This window comes from Centruroides vittatus, unplaced genomic scaffold (assembly GCF_030686945.1).
Source record: "Centruroides vittatus isolate TY-2023 unplaced genomic scaffold, ASM3068694v2 scaffold_386, whole genome shotgun sequence".
In the NCBI taxonomy this organism is placed as follows: domain Eukaryota; kingdom Metazoa; phylum Arthropoda; class Arachnida; order Scorpiones; family Buthidae; genus Centruroides; species Centruroides vittatus.
The window spans coordinates 5,094,375-5,113,175 of NW_027122706.1; the positions used below are offsets into that span (position 1 = coordinate 5,094,375).

At 29.7% G+C, this 18,801-nt stretch overlaps 1 protein-coding gene across 3 annotated transcripts in view; it reads left to right on the plus strand.

The window, feature by feature from the left end:
- Positions 1-1,436: 1,436 nt before the first annotated feature.
- LOC136988885 (zinc finger protein 845-like) overlaps positions 1,437-18,801 on the plus strand; it is a 61,204-nt gene continuing 43,839 nt past the window's right edge. The window contains exons 1-3 of one of the 3 annotated variants that reach the window (XM_067286889.1): positions 1,437-1,539; positions 3,394-3,516; positions 15,441-17,824. In XM_067286889.1, coding sequence (XP_067142990.1) covers positions 15,523-17,824 — 2,302 coding nt within the window. In that variant the 5' untranslated portion in view covers positions 1,437-1,539; positions 3,394-3,516; positions 15,441-15,522. Of the gene's footprint in view, positions 1,540-3,388; positions 3,517-15,440; positions 17,825-18,801 lie in introns of all 3 variants that reach the window. The other 2 variants (XM_067286888.1, XM_067286890.1) reach the window with 2 other exon arrangements.

Below are 18,801 nucleotides of genomic sequence, written 5' to 3' on the forward strand. Positions count from 1 at the left end.
ATATACATTTTTGGGAGTAATATTTTCATTAAAATTAACGTCATGGTCAAATCCAGAAAACGTCGTTATCAAAAATTATAAATTATGTACTGTATCTATACAAATACTAATTTTAATTAGAAATTAACGACACACGACAATTTGTGTTCGTTTAATGCAGTTAGATCGATGCAAGTTAATGAAAAACTATATTAATTTTAAACTGATCGTTAAATCTGATTGATTATGTAATTTAATTATTATTAAATAATGTAACGTCATCCTATATTTCTTTGTCTTGTACTGTACAGTACATATAAAGTCATCCATTCTTCATCGTTTTTAAGTTAGAATTTAAACTGTATTTAGGTAAGAATTGAATAGCTGATGCAATTATTCTTGCCTAACATTTTACTTTTGTTATTTTTCCAGTTAAACTATATTATAGAATTTATATTTGTTATGGTTTTATTTCAATACAGATTGAGAAAATATATCTGATTGGTATTAATTATTAAAAACATCGTCTATACTTATAATTGTTAATGTAGTTTAGAAATAATTAGTTTTGTTCCGTAAAAGAAAATTCCATATACAGTAATTGATCTATCGTATGATCCAATAACATTAAAAACACACGAATTACGTGTTAAAAGATAATAAATTCGTTTATCCATTGTAAACATTAGAAACTTTTAAAATCATTTATTGAATTATTTAGATAGTAATATTTCAATTTATCCATTCCTAGTAATGTTTTATGCGATGTATTTTTCTTGCCAAAGACTTCCCATTTCGACTACGAAGAAAACAAAAAATTACTCGGTGTGAATTTCAGTTAGCTGATGGGATCGGACTATAACGATCGCTACGAAATAACGATCGGCGTGACGTACGAATGCGTGATTCGTCCCACGCATCCAAGATTCACTGGGGCGAGAAGTTCGCACCTGAACACTTTTCCCGGAAACTTTCTCTATCCGTGAGTAAAGATTCAAAAGAAGCCAACAATTTGTTCACGGAATGTCGACGATATAGTCATCTCGTTATAAAATAACCCGCATATACACTTTTATCTTCTATTTTAATCCTCAGAACAGTTCAGTTTATACTAAAGAACAGAAAATGTTTTATGTGAACAAATTTCGAATTCAATGAACATTATATGATAAAAATTTAACTAAGTTACGGTTAAATTATAAATTTCACAAATGCGAATTGAAAGTTACCAAGTAGACTTACAAAACCGCCCACACAAAAACAGAAACTGAACATATTTAATTGTATTTATATATTATTTTAAAAAATTTACAGCTATCGCTAAATTCATTAAAACAAAAAAGACAATTTAAAAACAACAATTTTTGTCCGCAAAAGTCAATACACTATGTTCGAGACGAGCCGCGAAATTCTAAAAATAAGTATATGATATGACGTCATCAGCACGTGTGGCGGAAGAATACCCGCGCGTGTTGGAAGGTCCTGCTGCACTTTGACCGATCGTTGAGCAAGAAGCGGAGCGCGCGAGCTTTTGCTTCGACCCTGTGCTGGAGCGTTGAGGTAGGTGCATCTTTTGCTCGACAAACGGATCTTTTGTTTTACCGCGAATCTTTATTGCTTTATTTTGATTGGTTGGAAAACGTTATCAGTTTGTGTTTTTTCGTTTTTCATTCATATTTTTTAATGATATAAATTAATATTGTTTATATTGTTGTCGGATTATATATCTGTAATGAATTGTAAATTTTTGTGTGTTTATTTGTTCAAATTTTGAAAATTTATTTTGCAATTTGAAATTTTTAGATGCAAGAAAAGTCTAGTTTAAAAAAATGTATATATGTAAAACACTTGTTGCGTTAATCCGTCGGTTATTATGACAATAGTTTTGAAATTCGGATGAAAATTTGAACGAGAAGATCGAAAATAATAATATTTTCCTGATTTTCATTTCAAAATATTGTAATTTCTAATGACTATAGAATTTTTTCAACAGATCGACATTAATCTGATATAAAAATCATTAGTTTAAAATTAGCGTCTTTCTGAATGTCCAAGAATTGATATGATTTTTTTCGTTTTTCTTTAAATGTTGGCGTTAAATGAATCGATTTGAGTAACATTAAGATTATTCTCGTAAAGAACATTTTTTTGTTTGTTTTTATATAAATTGGGCATGTATTATGTTTAAAATATAGCTAATCAATTAATTTAAAAAATCTGTATCGATATATATTTTCAGAGGTTATTTGACCCGAAGGTGGTGATTAAAAAATTTTTGAACTTTTGAAATTTTTAATTTGACAAGTTGGGTGACACTTGCTAGACAGGAAATGACGTCATAACACTAGCCAGTACTGTGAATTAAGTGACTTGGGACTGCAAGGTGGTTGGCATGGAGACGTTTCCTGCACGCGGCCGGTTCCCACCGCACGCACTCTCCCCTGACTCCGCCTACGGCGCGTGATGAGCGATGCACCTGTTCTATTGCGGAGGTTTTCTTCTCTTGTACCCCAACCATTGTGTGTGTGATAAACGTGGGCGGACACATATTTCTAAGATCGGCGCCCCAAAATAGACATATTCGAGTCGAAAGTATTTATAATTCCTAATTTGTATAAAATTCCCTTTTTCTGTTGGCGTTAGAAAAATTCTAATAGACCCTATCACACGGCGTCGTCTGGCCCGTGACGTCATTTAGGATAATCACGTGAGAAACACGTTTTCTGTGAAAAACCAGTGTTGGCGAAAGAAAAAAAATTAAGAATTAACTGTATAATGAAGTTATTACTCGAACCTAAATATTCTTTTTGAAAATATTTGACAACTAGTCATTAATTAATTATTTATGCAATGATATAATAATTTTAATTTCATTAAAATTTTTCATATTCGCATTCTTATAAAAGTTGCCGTCATTTGAATCGTTGTCGATGAAATAAAAAAAAAAAGCAATGATGTCTCCGTCGCCTTTCGTCCGAATTGTCCTCTGCAGTAGAACTGGATGCTGTTGTTTGGTTGCTAGGAGACAGAACTCGCGCCGGTCGTTATAGCAACCGATCGAAGAATACTCTTCTTTTTTCCTCTTATCCGCTGCAGAATCGAAGGAAAATAATTTTTCTCGTGCTAAGGATTAAAAATCCGTACAAATGAATTTATAGTTTCGAAACTTGTATCCCAATAAACTTTAAATATTAAAAATTTATATTTTAAATAAGTAGATAATATGTATTATCCGCTTATGTGCAAAAACTATTTTAGTTAAAGTCGATCAGAAGTATTTTCACGGATAGTTGTGTGACGCGTTTCTTTTTTTCTAACTTAGGATCTTTAAATTTTTATTTAGACGTTTCAAAATTTAATTTTTATTAAATTTCAATCCCTCAAATTACCGTGATGTTTCCTCTTTTAGCGCAGAATGCGTCTCAGGTCATGATGATGACGTCGAACGTGCGCACGTGCAAGTTGTTTATTGGGAAGTTGCCATTTCTTTGGCAGACTGTTAGCTGGGCGATTTTCGGTTAAAGCTTGGATGATGCGGTGAGTGGTAGTTCTGCTTTAAACAATTAAATAAAAATTAATTAATCTGTCAAGTGAAATTAAATTTCCCTGATCGATGGAATACACCTTATATATATATAAATAGAAGCGTGTATATATACATACATATAACAATTGAAAGAAGTGGAAATAATGCATATTAATTTTTCAATTACTTATCGTATTTTAATGTTATGTATTCATGCCAAGTATTGCCACCAGGTGGCTCTGTTATTCGTTACATTAACCAATAAATGAATATAAACTGAAATATTATTATTCTCGAGATAATATTTAAACTTTCGATTAAGGAAGTGCTTGTTCTTTACTAACAGAATTTCGATCGTATGAGATGATCGTAGATATATGAAACTGAAATTCTGTTAATGAACCACATAAAAATGGTTCCTGATCTTGATGATCTGTTCTATTGATTAAGCATCACAGGTAGATGATGATGCCTGAAATATCAAATATGTTCTTACACATAACATTATATAAATATTAATCTGAAATGAGAATGGTCTATAAGGAAACTATAAAAATTTAATAATAATAATAATGGATTAAATATTCGAATGAAGTTATAAGTGAATTTGATGATCCATTAAATTGTTTTGATTATTAATGCATTTGTATGGATGTAATATGTTATTTATAGTGAACTATGAAACTAATGAAATCAGAAATATGTGAAAATATAATGATACTTTACTGTATTTCTCCAATTAAACTGGGATTCAAATAAACTCTGGGGAATAAAGGTGCTGTTAAAAATAAACCCCAGGTTGGGAAACATGTTGAAGTATTACACCGTATAGGGTAATGTTTAGAGTGGCAGGTAAGAAATTTAACCAAGATCATCTTCAAATTGTGTAGAATTGAACAGCACTTGCCATTTCAAAGTTCCTGGAAACATTTTTGAAATAAAATTATAAATGTTGTCAAAAATTGAGCATGGGAAAGTCATGATTGAGTTCAGAGCTTATTAACTAAAGGTTAATTAGGAAAACTCAAATTGGAAAGAGATGGTGAGTTTGAACCAGAAGATGGTAGTCGAGATCTTGATTCTTACAATGACATCAATGCAAATATGAATAATGATGTAATAATTGAATTGGAAAGCATTGAATCTGGTTAACCCATAAATACAGTCAGTAAATGGTTTTGATAGTTTAGAAAATATATGAGTAATTAAGATATTTTAAATTTTTACCTACTCATCTGTTGCAAGGTGATAAATCCCAGCCTCAAAAAATTCCGAGTCTTCAAAATAAACTTTGGGGATATTTATATTTTAAAGAAACCTCCCCAAGTTTAATTGAGGAAATTCAGTATGTTATAATTTCCTATTAGATAAAAATAGTCCATGTAGAAATTAATTTTACTCCTATAATTTTTCAAGTGCTTGTTTTTTGAGTTTTATATTTTAATTTTCAAATTTTTAAATGAAAAATATGTATGAATGTGAATAAAAAGTTAAACTTAGTTTTTATAGATTTAAAATTTTTTAAAAATATGACTGGGTTTATTTTAGACAGAAAATTGAATAATAGCTAAACTTTGTAAACTTTCCAAGTAAATTTTTTGTCCTATGGATATGTTAGTGCAATCTATTATTGGTGACAAATTGATTGGTTTAAAATTTTTTACAGCTGCTAATTATTGTTATCATGCTCAATATATATTTTTATCATATGTTGATATGAAACAGATTCTTTCATGTAATTGATAGTAGATTTGCTATATATGATTATTGAGTAATAAAAATATATAATTGTATTTGAGATGTTAATTATGACAATAATTAAAGTGTTAAAAAACAATAAATACAATTCAAGAAATATTATTTTTTGACATTTGAACATTATTGGAGACTGCTTTCATTAGAGATTCAAAAGATTATTCAGAATTATGATTACTCAAATAATTCAAATAAAATTTTCAAAAACAAATTAGAGTTGAGGAAACAGAATTGCATTAGAAAAGTCACATTTAAATACAGACATACTCTTATAAAGAAAGGAAATTTATTTTCATATTTTATGAAAATATGAAATCTATAATATCAATATACAGTAATGGACAAGTTGATATTACCTTATATAGTAGAATCCCCTTATATTTGCAGTAACAGATCTGCTGAAAGAAGGTAAAAATACATTGATTTTACATCTGAATCTGAAGAAAACATCCACAAACTAAGATATATTTTCTCCACGTTTGTTGTCGAGATCCATTCTACGTGATTATACTGTATAGTAATAGAATTTATGATATAACATGAATTCGTAATAATGAGTAATCACGATAAAATGAACTTTCATTATTATGGATCAATTTCTTCAGTCCCATGAATGTCTGTTTTGTTGAGCTTTTACTGTATATCATTTTTACCCTACATATGTGAAAACAATAAATCAATTTGTCAAATTTGATAATTTCCTAATATAGCAGTCTCCAACTTTGTTCTGTGGTACCCAGCCAATAAAATTTAGGGTTCCATGATAAAATTAGTTTTTCAGTTTTCATTAATAGTTAAAATATGTATGAAAATAACTTAACTTAATTTTCATACATATTTCAAACTATTAACAAAATTTTAAAAATTATTAATATTCTGTAGTAAAAACTAATCTATGCACAGACTCTGCATAGTACACATTGGTTGAAAATAAAATCCATTGAGTCAACAGTGGGAGAATCAGATCAGGTATTCAATTCTTTGTATTCATTCTTGTTGGAGAAATTGTTGCTTGGGCTAGCAGTATTTGAATAATTGTTTTTGTTTAGCAAATGCATTTGATTCTTCCATCATAGTTGAGATCCCACATCTGCTGACAAATTCATCTGGAAAAATTAATTCTTTGCATTAATTACTAGTTTTAATTAATAATATTTATTAACTATTAATCTGTCTTTTTATATGTTTAATAAAATAATTTTTGGTTTTTTGATATGTTGTTTTATTTATAATCTGTAAAAATTAAGTTTCAAAACTTTTTATCAAGGTGAAAAGGGTTCTGCAATTGAAATAAGTTGGAACCACTGATCTATTATTATAAATTGTAATTGTGGTTAATACTTTAGTTATTTGAAGACAAATTCTGATGCTGTTTTTAATTTGATGAAGTGCTACTAAATTTACAGTTGCCAACTGCCCCAATTTAGAGAGAGAAATTCTACATTCTGTTGGAATAGCAAACTTCTAATTTGTAATTTTTATTGATTAGTTAATAATATAAAACATATAAAGTAATATTTCTTGAATATATTTTTAAAATTACAAGTCAAAACTCTAAACTGGATTGATTGGATGATATAGTATAATTTTAATTTACTTGTGCCAATTTAGATAGTAACTTGATACATTAGCTGGAGAAGAGAAATAGACAATGATTAAATCTGATGATAAATACTAATAGGTTTCAATATGTTAGATATTACAATTTTATAGAATTAATTTTTGTTTTGTTATTTACTATAATTATAGTAGCATTTTTAAGTTTTATTTAATAAACTGTACTGAAATATATTTATATGCAAAAATTTGTGAAATGAATATTTTGTTCACAATAAAAAAATTAAAAATAATAGTAATAAATATAAAATTTTTCAAATAATGTAGGAAATATTCCATATATTGTACTTAATGTTTTATTTTTTGGAATTTATAAAAATATTTATCTGTTAAACTGTGGTGTTGTTTTCTTGAGCTTTAGAGGATGCATATAAAATATCAGCAGAAATTCTATAATGTTTGCTTTAGATAAAAATTTTAAGAATGATTATATAATATAACAAATCAAAAGTATCTTATATAAACTTAATAAAAAATCAAGTTATAAATATAAATAAATATTTATTATTAAATAAGATATGTTAAATTATTATTTAGTTAAAAATAATTTTATAGTTGAGAAAAGGAGAATAGTGGACACTAATTTTAAAAGAGATATGAGTGATGGAAATTAATTACACAGTAGGGTGGAGCTTATTTTCACAATTTGTAAATGTGAACCTCCTATCTTCTATTTCTGTTCCAATATATACAGAAAACATTTGTGCCAAAAACCTACTCCATTGGTGAATATTTACTGGTAGTTCAATGTCACCAAAGTTTTATAGGTTCCAAATACAGTAGAGAGTTGTTTATCCGAACCCCGGTTATCCGAATCGTCGGTTATCCAAACGCTTTCCAGTCAGACTGTGTCGTGCTGAATCGAACTTTTTTGATACTAGATTTACTTCTAAAGTATAATTTTTAACGATACAATAGCCTCTATTGTTGTTATAAAAATTTTCGTTAGGCTTAAAATCGACGAAAATTCAACACAAAGTGACACGCAGCGGAGAAAAATTTCAGTTTTTTCCTGTTTCTGGTTGAGGCTGACTCAGTGACTCATACTGCTTACATCAGCACCTATTGGTTATTTGGCTTGTATGGACAAATTCAGGCACGTTGCTGAAGGACTGATATCATCAGATGCATAGATTCCAGAAACTGCTCAAGCAAATCACATAATACATTTTTGTTCATTTCGGCAAAGTTATTAAATAATAAATATGGCAGCAGCAGCAGCAGCAACTAGATCTAAAACTGAAGTGTACCTCCTTGGTTCAACAGTAACTGAATTAACTGGCAACAAGTTACCATCTTTACATCAGGCTCTTGGTTTGTTTTTACATCACCAACTGAAACAAACTATCAGACAGTCATCAGCTGTTACAGTCAAAAAGCTGGCAATTTTTTATGAAATGGCAAGGATCTCAAGGATGGTTCCAAGAAACTGCATAACTAAACTAGAACAAACATTTGAAGAATGGTGTTTGCTAAAAAAAACAATGGGTGACAATCTGTAACACAGCAAACAAATCAGGCAAAATTTGTTAGTAAACTAGATGAACTTTTTGACATTTCTCATCTTAGAGCAGTCGGAATGATAAAAATTCCAGAGGATCATGAGTTATTGTTAGCTCAGCATGAGAGAGGACATAAAGGGTCAATGGAAGGTTTGGATGCAAAATTAACTGTGAAGGAGAAACAATCAGAACAAAGACAGGAACAGATGCATAACAGAAAACATAGAATGGAAGATTTGAAGAGAAGTGGTGAAGAAATAGCAGATGGTTTTTTTTCAACCTCTGATGGTCCATAAAACAAAGATAAGTGTAAATAACAAAATGAATTTATTACCAAAAGTTAGGTACAAACATGGTTACTTTTCGACATAATCACCATGAAGATTGAGGCATTTGTCATATCTGTGGACGAGCTTTGCAATTCCCTTTTCATAGAATGTTGCCGCCAGTGACTTGAGATGGGCCTTAACATTGTTTTGAAGATCGTCATTAGTCTTGAACCTCTGGCCTCCTAGCCATGTTTTCAGTTTAGGAAAGAGGCGGTAGTCACTTGGCGCTAAATCAAGGCTATATGCTGGGTGTTTAAAAAGTTCCCAGCTGGGTGGAAGTTTGAAAGGTGGAAGTCTTCACACCTTTAATGTGTGAAGACTTTCATCTCTTTCCTGAACTGAAAACATTGCTAGGAGGGCAGAGGTTTGAGACTAATAACAATCTTCAAAACAATGTTAAGGCCCTTCTCAAGTCACTGGCGGCAACATTCTATGTAAAAGGGAATTGCAAAGCTCATCCACAGATATGACAAATGCCTCAATCTTCATGGTGATTATGTCAAAAAGTAACCATGTTTGTACCAAACTTTTGGTAATAAATTCATTTTGTTATTTACATTTGTCTTGTTTTATGGACCATCAGAGGTTGAAAATAACCACCCTCATATATAAGACAATTAGCAACTTGTAGCAAGAATGCAAGAACACTGTATCAGACCACAACTTCCAGCAGAAAAAATACAGTCAAACCTGTTTTTATGCGGTCTTTTTTTGTGCAATTTTTTTAATGCGATTTTTTATTTGTGCGGTATAGTTGGCGACTAGTCTCGTGCAATTTGTCATGTCTCACGTTGACTTATTATAGCTAAATAAACTTATTATAGCATAAATGAACTTATTATAGTAATATTATTGCATGAATATGCGAAAAATGAAATAATTTATTTTTAAGTCAACAAAACACCACCTGGACAAAAATATGTAAAACAGACGATAGACGAGAAGATGCAGTCAAGTGCTGACATCTGTTGTGAATAAATTGTATTTCGTACGGTTTTGAGTTATTTTCTATGTGAGACTTTTTTTATGCGGTCCCTATTGACCGCATAAAAAAAATATTTTTTTTAATTGTGTTGCGAAAACTATTTTTTATAGCCACTCGTGAAGTTTCGTGCGATTTTTTTAATGCGTTTTTTTTATGTGGTCCCTATCCACCACATAAAAACAGGTTTGACTGTACTCAATAATGTTAACATTAAGTCTCAAAGCTCAAATCAGACTCTCACTACTATTTTCCCTTACGTAATTAACAAACTATAATAAACAACATAACCTTGGAAACAAATGCTTCCACTCACAAAACCACAGACCCATCACAGAAGTGTATGGTTAGGAACCACATTATATACATATGTAGGGGAAAAAGCACCATGTTACAAACTATTTAAAATTTGAATATGGTTTTTTTGTTTAATTCTTTAAACACGAGATCAGCCAAAATTGGCATGTTCTGTAAAACAAAATCAGCTGAAGGGAAAGTTATTTAACTGGTTTTGTTAGACAAATTCCCCTTGTTGTCTCCAGTTACATAGAAAGGAGAAATTTTCAGACTTAAAGATTTTGTAAACTGTTTTATATTTATTTGTTCACTTTTTATAGCAATATTTAGCTCATTGCTGTCAGTTTTTTTAATCCAATTAGTTTTTCAATAGTTTAAATAGTTTCAAGAGTTTAAATCATAGAAAAATTAGTTAATCAAATGAGAGAATATTAATTGTGGAATCATGAAGAATATTTGCAGTCAATCCTGTGATGTATAAATGAATATTTTGATTGTATGTTTTTCAAATTCAGAATGTTACCTCTGTTTTTTTCCATTTTTGTTCTAATTGATCAATAGGTATTTACATATTTAAGTATTATTTTATATTTAAATACAAACAAATTCTTTTTATCCAGTAACAGCACTTCAATGAAAACACAAATGTTTTTGGCCTTCACCAAGGCCTGCCTCAGGATTTTTAATGAAACCAAATTTCCAAAGTCGAATATCAGAACAATGATGTTTGAAAATCGCTTTTTTACATCACATGAGGCAAATTTATACAGTTGTTTGACTAAAACCACAAAAATGTGATCATGTGATACATACCAATTTTTTTTAAAGTCATATTGTATAAGATGAAGTTACTGTATTTACTCACATGTAAGATGAGGTTTCTATTCATTTTTCACTGCTTTCAAAACCTAGGTTGTCCTGTACGTGTGAGCAAAGGATTCTTTGCGTTTTTGCAATAATTTCTGTGAACCATGTATACTTCATGCTGTCATTATAGGTCTACAGTGTATTTAGTGTAAGTTGGCACCTACTGTAAACAAATTAAGACACACTTTCCTTTGTTTATTGGTTTAATCTTACATCCATTAATTAAAAACCACATTGCATCTCATTCGTTTGCAGAAAATAGTTTCTAGTTATTTATAAAAACATTAATGAAATACAGGTCACTTAGCAATAATTATAAATGTAGTTATTTTATATTAGTTAAATTGTTATTTTTAATGAATATTAGCATATTCTGAATCATTAATAATAAACTTTTTCCAGTCATGTGCATTTCCAGTCATGTGCATTATAAAGTTTATAATGCATTATAAAGTATTATAATGTTTTGGTTTTGTTTTCCATTCATCACATATTAAGGCAAGCATGTTGTTTGCCTTAATACGTGCATTTGATAATATTTTATTTGTGATTAAGAGATTTATTTTGGTCTCTAAAGTCACACTTCATCCTATGTACGAGATCGTCTTATATCTGAGTAAATACGGTATAATGGATTAACTTTGTTCAACTCTTTCATACATGTGTACAAAGGTTTCATTTGTATTTAATTAATTATCCCAGTAATTTGTGAAGAACTGTTTTATATATAATTTAACATTTGAAAAACAGGTTTTGTATTAAGTGATTAATAAATAGTGTGCTGTTCTCCATATTGATATATTGATCACACATACTCTGCTCTAAGATCCCTATCTAGAGTACCCCCATATGGTGAACAGACTTGTGTGCCCTCTAGACCTTGTGAACTATGTCAGCAGCAGCTTTCCTACCAACAGGCATACCCATGCTAAACAGGTCAGAGGAACACCAGATAAGATGGGATCACTGGTCCTCTAGGTTTGGGATTGTGCATGGGGCTAATACCCCATCAGTAAAAATTTTATCTTGTTAAAAGAAGGAAAAAGAAAGAAAGGGTCTGGGACTGATGGGGCTCCTGACCTTGAGAGTTGTCCTCCACCAATCAGGAAGTGATAGGACTGGACTAGGCTAATGAGAAAAAGAAAGTGAAAGTGCAAGTGTTGATTTGGTATGTGAAATGTAAGAGGAACAAGAGATAAAGTGAATGGGTTAATAAGGAAAATGACTGAAAATAAGTTAGATGTCCTTTGCATGAGTGAGACGAGTGAAAGACAAAGAATGTATGGATATGAATGGGAATATGTTCATTTGGTCTGGTGTGCAATAGACAGAGTGAGTAAATGCAGGAATAGGCATTTTAGTGAATGTACACATGGAATATAAACAAGTGAATGAAAAAATGATGTAGGTGTGCTTCAAAGAGAAGATGCAGAGTGATTGTTGACATTGTGTATGCTTCAGTGGATACTACTGGAAATACTGAAAAGGCAAGTTTTGGGAGAAGTTAAGAGACATCTTGGATGAGTGTGACCCTTAGGAGCCTGTGATTATAACAGTAGATATGAATGGGTATAATTTAAAATACTAACATTGGAACAATTGACATTAAAAACATATCTTTCATACTTTTCCTTTTACAAAGAATGCACATAACATAAAAGCATACCTTTTTAAATGTTGATAAATGAAGCAGGCTTATGAATAAACCAAAAATGTTTGTTTATTGTAAATAAACTCAAGCTGGAAAAGTATGAAAGGTATGGTTTTAATTAATGGATGAGTGGTTGTGAAGAGAGATGTCTGAGAGAGTGCTGGGTCAATATGGTGATCCCCAGGTGAACAGTAATGGAGAGCAATTGCTTGTGGAAAGAGACCTAGGGATGTCCAACATCTTTTTCCTACACAAGACCAATTATCAGTACACATGGGAAAATCGTACAAAAGGTCAAAGGAATATAATAGATTTTGTTCTGTATGATGATGGATTGAGAGGTATAGTGGAGGATATGAAAGTTATTAGAGGAGCTGACTGTAGTTTTGACCATTACTTAGTGGTATTGAGGGTGCAACTGAAGATTGGGTGGTGGAACAAAAGAAAGAAAACAGTGGCCCTGCATTCTTATATATTTACAGATATAAATGAACCAAATAGTTATATATAATTATAAATATATAAAGCCAATAGTTATAAAAAATGATATATATTTATTAAAAAAAGTGCCTTTTTATCAGATAATTTACATCAAAAAAGTTATAATATATAGAAGTGAAAAATATGCTGTTTTGTTTTATGTTATGTGTTAATAAGCAATTAGACATTACTTGAAATGCTTCATTTTAATAGATATGCTGATATATATGCTATTTCAACATTGCAAAAATCAGGTTAGTATTTCAAGAAGTGATCAGAAAAACTAGACAAATTTTGAAACAAAAGTTTGTAACAGAATGTGTCTACACTTCAAGAAATGGTTACGTGCTTTTTGAAATGGTAAATTTCAGCATTGGGCTTTGACATATATTATGATATTTTATACACTGTATTAATTTTATCTTTTATATGTTTTGACAAATTTTATATATTTTGTATTTACTCTTATTATTTCACTTTTATATTGTATTTTGTCATATTTGTATTTATGTATTTATCTCTTTATTGTATTTTAAAATTTTATTTATTATATTTACATTATTTTTAATTTTTATTATAGTATTAATTGTATTATTTAGATTAGAGTTTTATTAGTTGTATTATTTGGAGCATTCTTACATGTATTGGAACATTGCTTGATAGTGTCACTAGCTTTTCAGAATTTTCTGAACTATGCAGAATTTCAGTTCTTTTTTAAAAATTGTTTGATGAACAATAACTGTTTGGAAATGGTCTGAAAAATGAATGAGAAGTTGTGTGGTTTTTTAGCTTGTCGCTTTTTCCTCACGAGAGGTCAGGATCCATAATTATAATCTGAATTATTTTCATTTCTATGCAGTGGCGTAGCGTGGGTGTCAGCCGCCCCCTTATTTAGGTATCTCAATTTAAAAGACTAAAATATACAGTAATTCTAAAGAACTTTTCAGCAAGAACAATCATCATTATTGTGTATTGTACAGGTTCAAATTTTTACAAGATATTATTATTATTTATTGTGAAATTTTGCCATCCCCACTACACTATGCCACTGTTTCTATGGCACTAATTTGTGTGTATATATGTGTGGTTTTTACCTTGGTGTCTCTGCCCTTTGAGCATTAAGAGAACCTGTTTTAATTATACCTGTCATGAGGACAGCAAGGTGGTGAGGGACAGAACTTAACTTATCTGGAACAGAAAAACTTTTGGGGTTGTTCATCTGGATTTGTCTTGGGTTCTCAGAACAGTAGGCTGACTAACTTGGCCTGGCCATCTGACTATCTCATCATCATCATTATCATCAAGGACAGAAAAAAATGTTCTCTAGTTTGTAGGTTTTTTTTTTTTTTGGTCTCTCGTTACATTTCAAGTTAGTGTTTTTTTCTCATTGTGTTCAGAATTTGTTACTTTGTATAAACAACATCGCTAAACTCGATATATTATAAGACTAAGACTAGTTTCGGCATTTGGTTGGTGTCTAGTTTTGTTACTTTGAAAGTTAACAACTATATTACTTGATTATATGTATAATTAAATAAGTAAATAAATTATAATTAATAGATTTTCAAGTTAGAGTTTATAATAGTTTTAGCATATTTTTTTAATGTCAGAATTAATAAAACCAGAATTTCCACTAATTGTAGTCTTTTCTACTAACTCCATTTGAATTTCATTATGTAATTAGCTAATGTCCTTTCTTTAGTTTTCTCTTTATAGCTAAATGAAATGTGTAAACTCTTCAGTTCATTATTCTGCAGGACTTCTTACTGGTTCCTTTCCTTTCTAAATTTAATTTAATTTAATTTTTTTTTATCAATCAGTTATCACCATCATTGTAGGTGAGTCTCAAAGTGATTACAATTAGTACTAATTGGATGAAATGACTAGTCATTACTTAGTCTAAAGTTAATATTATAAGTAATCATTTTAAAACTATTGAAATTTATTTAGGGGCTATTCATAAATAATATCCACACTGGAAGGGGAGAGGGGGTTAAGACAAATCCACAAAGTTGGACAAGGGGGAGGGGTTGAATTTCAGTGGACGTCCATTTATTTCATTAAATTTTATACAATTTATGCATTTTATTAGTTTGTATCTTGTATTTTTGTTTCTACTTATGTTATCTATCACTCATAAAGTGATGAAGGTTTTAAGAGGGGTTGAGTTTTGTTGGATGTCCAGAGAAAGGAAGGAGTTACAGTAACTTGGATGAACTGAGACAAGAGGGGGGAGGGGGGAGGGAGAGTAAAAATTTTGAGAAAAATGTGGATGTAATTTATGGACAGCCCTATATGGAAAATACAGAGCTTATAAAATGAGCATAAAATTCTAATTTAAATTTTTGTAGAATTAATTTGTATCATACATGTTTTAATATTATATTTAGTATAACCTAATTTCACTTTAATTGAAAAATGTTCAGTTATTAAATTTAATATTTTGATTTTTCAGATATAATGAAATAAAAGATTTCCTTAATTTTTCAAACTGAAATTAATTATGATTAAAATAATTGATTATAAAACCAAATGAAATGAGTGAAAAATTTGACAGTGAAAGCAGTATGCTTAAGGAAAATACTGCAATAACAGCAGTAATACAAGAAAACATTAATCAAACAAATGGTGACAATAAAAAATTAACTAGCAATGAACAAACTGAAGAAAAAAATATACAAGATGATTTAAATACTATAAAGGAATCATATAATTTAAACAAATCTAATCAAGCTGTTCATGAAGAAAGCATACCTAAAGATGAAAAACTTCATGATAAATGTCATGTTTTTACAACAAAAATAGATAATGATTTAAAATGTTCTCTATGTTTAAAATCTTTTAAAAATAAGAGAAAATTAAAAACACATCTCTATCTTTGCCATTGTGTGATTGAAAACATTGTTTCATTGCAAGACAATTTATTTCCAACTCAGGAACCAGTGCACTCAACCAGTGAATCAGATAGTGAAATTTATGATTTTATTTCCAATGGAAACATTAATAATTCTGTTTGTGTTGCTGAGATATCAGATAAACAAACTAATTCCATGAATGTAATAAAAAATAACAATTTTAATTGGAAAAATAAAAGAATAAATAATTTTTTTGCTGATGCTCTTCGTGAATTAGAAGTTGCCAATACACTTATTGATCTTCAAGTTCTAAATTCACATAAACAAGTAATGGAGAATGGAATTGATGAAAACAAAAATAAGAATCTTCTTCAACTTTTAAATTTATCTGATACAAATTGTTTGAACAAAAAAACAAATTTTCATAATGGAAGTATATTACAAAAAGTAATTGCAAATAAAAATACTCTGACAAGTAATTCTGAAGAAAATTCAATGCCAAAAAATGAAGCTAAAACATTTGTAAATATGGTTGAGACAAAATCTGAGAGTGAAATAAATAATTTTGAAGTTTCTGATTTTAGTAAATGTAATGAAATAGATATGAGTATTACTGATAAAGATGAAATTAATTCGTCAAATTCTGAAAATTTAGAAAATAAAGGTGACACAATAATAGAAAATAAAGAATGTGAAACAATTTCAAAAAGTAACTTGATATCTAATTGTCTTAACCCAGCATTAAACTCTTTACCTCTGTTTCCTTATATAAATTTTCCACTGATAAATTCATTATCCAATGGAAATTTTCCATTACAGGAATTATCTCATTTGAAAAATAACATTAGAATTGATGATGAAACAGTTTTAGTTACTAAATTGGAAGGAATTCATCCAACTACTAAACAGTCTTATGTTTTATATAAATGCTGCCTGTGTGGAAATGTATTTTCTGCACTAGATACTCTTCATAATCATGTAGGAGGTCATGGCAATAATAAAGAAAAAAATTGCGGAAAATGTGGTGCAATTTTTAAATGTGATGGACAGCTTGAGATACATAATCAATTACACCAAGCTATTGAAACAAATTCTTTGTTATCTTTAACACCAGGATTGTTTCTAACACCATTTGGAACATTGTGTTCTCAAGTAGATAATCAGATTAATCAAGAAACACCATCAGTCTCTGGTTTTAATAAACTAGATCCCTATTGGTCAATGATACAACAAATTTATGCGGGATATTCAGGAAATATCTATCCTTTCCTAACTGTTGGAAATTTGCCATTTTTTGGAAATTCTCAACATTCTTTAATAAATGAAATAATTAATAATAATACATCAGCTAAATCACCAGTGGAAAATTTAAATAAAGTTCCAATAAATAAACCTGTGTATAAATGTAGCTTTTGTCCTAAAATATTTGATCGTGTATTTTCACTGCAAAGACATGAACGAGTACATACTGGCATAAAACCATGTTCCTGTAAAATTTGTGGAAGGGGATTTAGTGAGAAAAGAAATTTACGACATCATGTCATTCGTTTTCATTCAGATAGTAATCGGAAAGAATTATTATGGCGTGCTCATAGACAGAAAAGTCGATTGAAAAGTGCCCATGGACCAAAAAAGTTAGTCTCCTTTTTGAAAAGAGCTGCTACATGTATTTTAAATTCAATGGGACAGAACAAACTAGATTGTAATGAAGATTCTTCGCCTGATAGTGCATCTGAGTTAAAAGCTTCAGAAACATTACAATCATCATTTTCTACAGTATTTGATGAACATAAAAATTCTGAAACCAGTATTAAATTAAGCAAGGATAAACAAAATGATACATTTGAGGAGAATAGACAATTTAAAATTAATATGCTTTCCCAAAATAATAATTTGACATCTAATTTATTTAATAAATCAAACTATCAAGAAATTACTCAAGATGGAAACTTAGAAAAATTATTTATGGAGAGAACTAATAAAGGTATGATTTAAGATCTTTTATTTTTAACTTACTTTAATACATACTTAATTTATTAAATATAGAATTAAATTGTTTTATATTATTGAAAAATATTATATATGATAAGATTTTTGATTTTTACATTACTGTAAACTTTAATTTTCAGATTGTGCCTATATAAATGTAATGTCAAATAAAAAAAAATAAAACAAAGTAAAATTAATTAGTTGAACACTTATCAAATTTAATAATGTTTTTGAATTCTTTCTGAATATAAACCAGACTAAACTGGGTAACATAAATCAATTGAATTAAAACTATGTAACTCCAGAAAAGTGATTTATTTTAACTCCACACAGTTGTCATGTTCTTGTAGTGAAGTTTCAGACATGATAAAACTTTTTGTTAGAGTTCTGTTCCTATCTTTCTAGTGAACATGTTCTCTCTGTGATGGTGAACTATTCAATTGTATTTATCATATGGGGAATATACCAATGAATTGGCTTAAGTCAACTTTCATAGCTCTACCAAAGAAACCAAATGCAAAACAATGTAACAAACGCTGGCTGATAAGTTTAATGAGCCATGCACTGAAACGTTTTAAAAAAATCATACACGCATGCATTTATAAAAGATGTAAAGAGACAATAAGCAATACACAGTTTGGATTCAGAAATAGGTTCGGCACACGAGAAGTGCTTTTTAGCATCCAAGTATTGGTTCAAAGGTGTTGTGATGTCAACGTAGATGTATTTGTCTGTTTCTTGGATTATGAAAAGGCATTTGACATGCTAAAGCATGACAGGTTGATGCAAATTGTAAAGAACTTAGGACTTGATGGCAGAGATATCCATCTCATTGCAAACCTTTACTGGAATCAAAGGGCCTTGGTTTGTGTGGAGGGTAGTATGACAGAGGAAGTCCAAATTTTGAGAGGAGTAAGACAAGGCTGCGTTCTCTCACCATTGCTCTTCAACCTGTACTCAGAGGACATAATC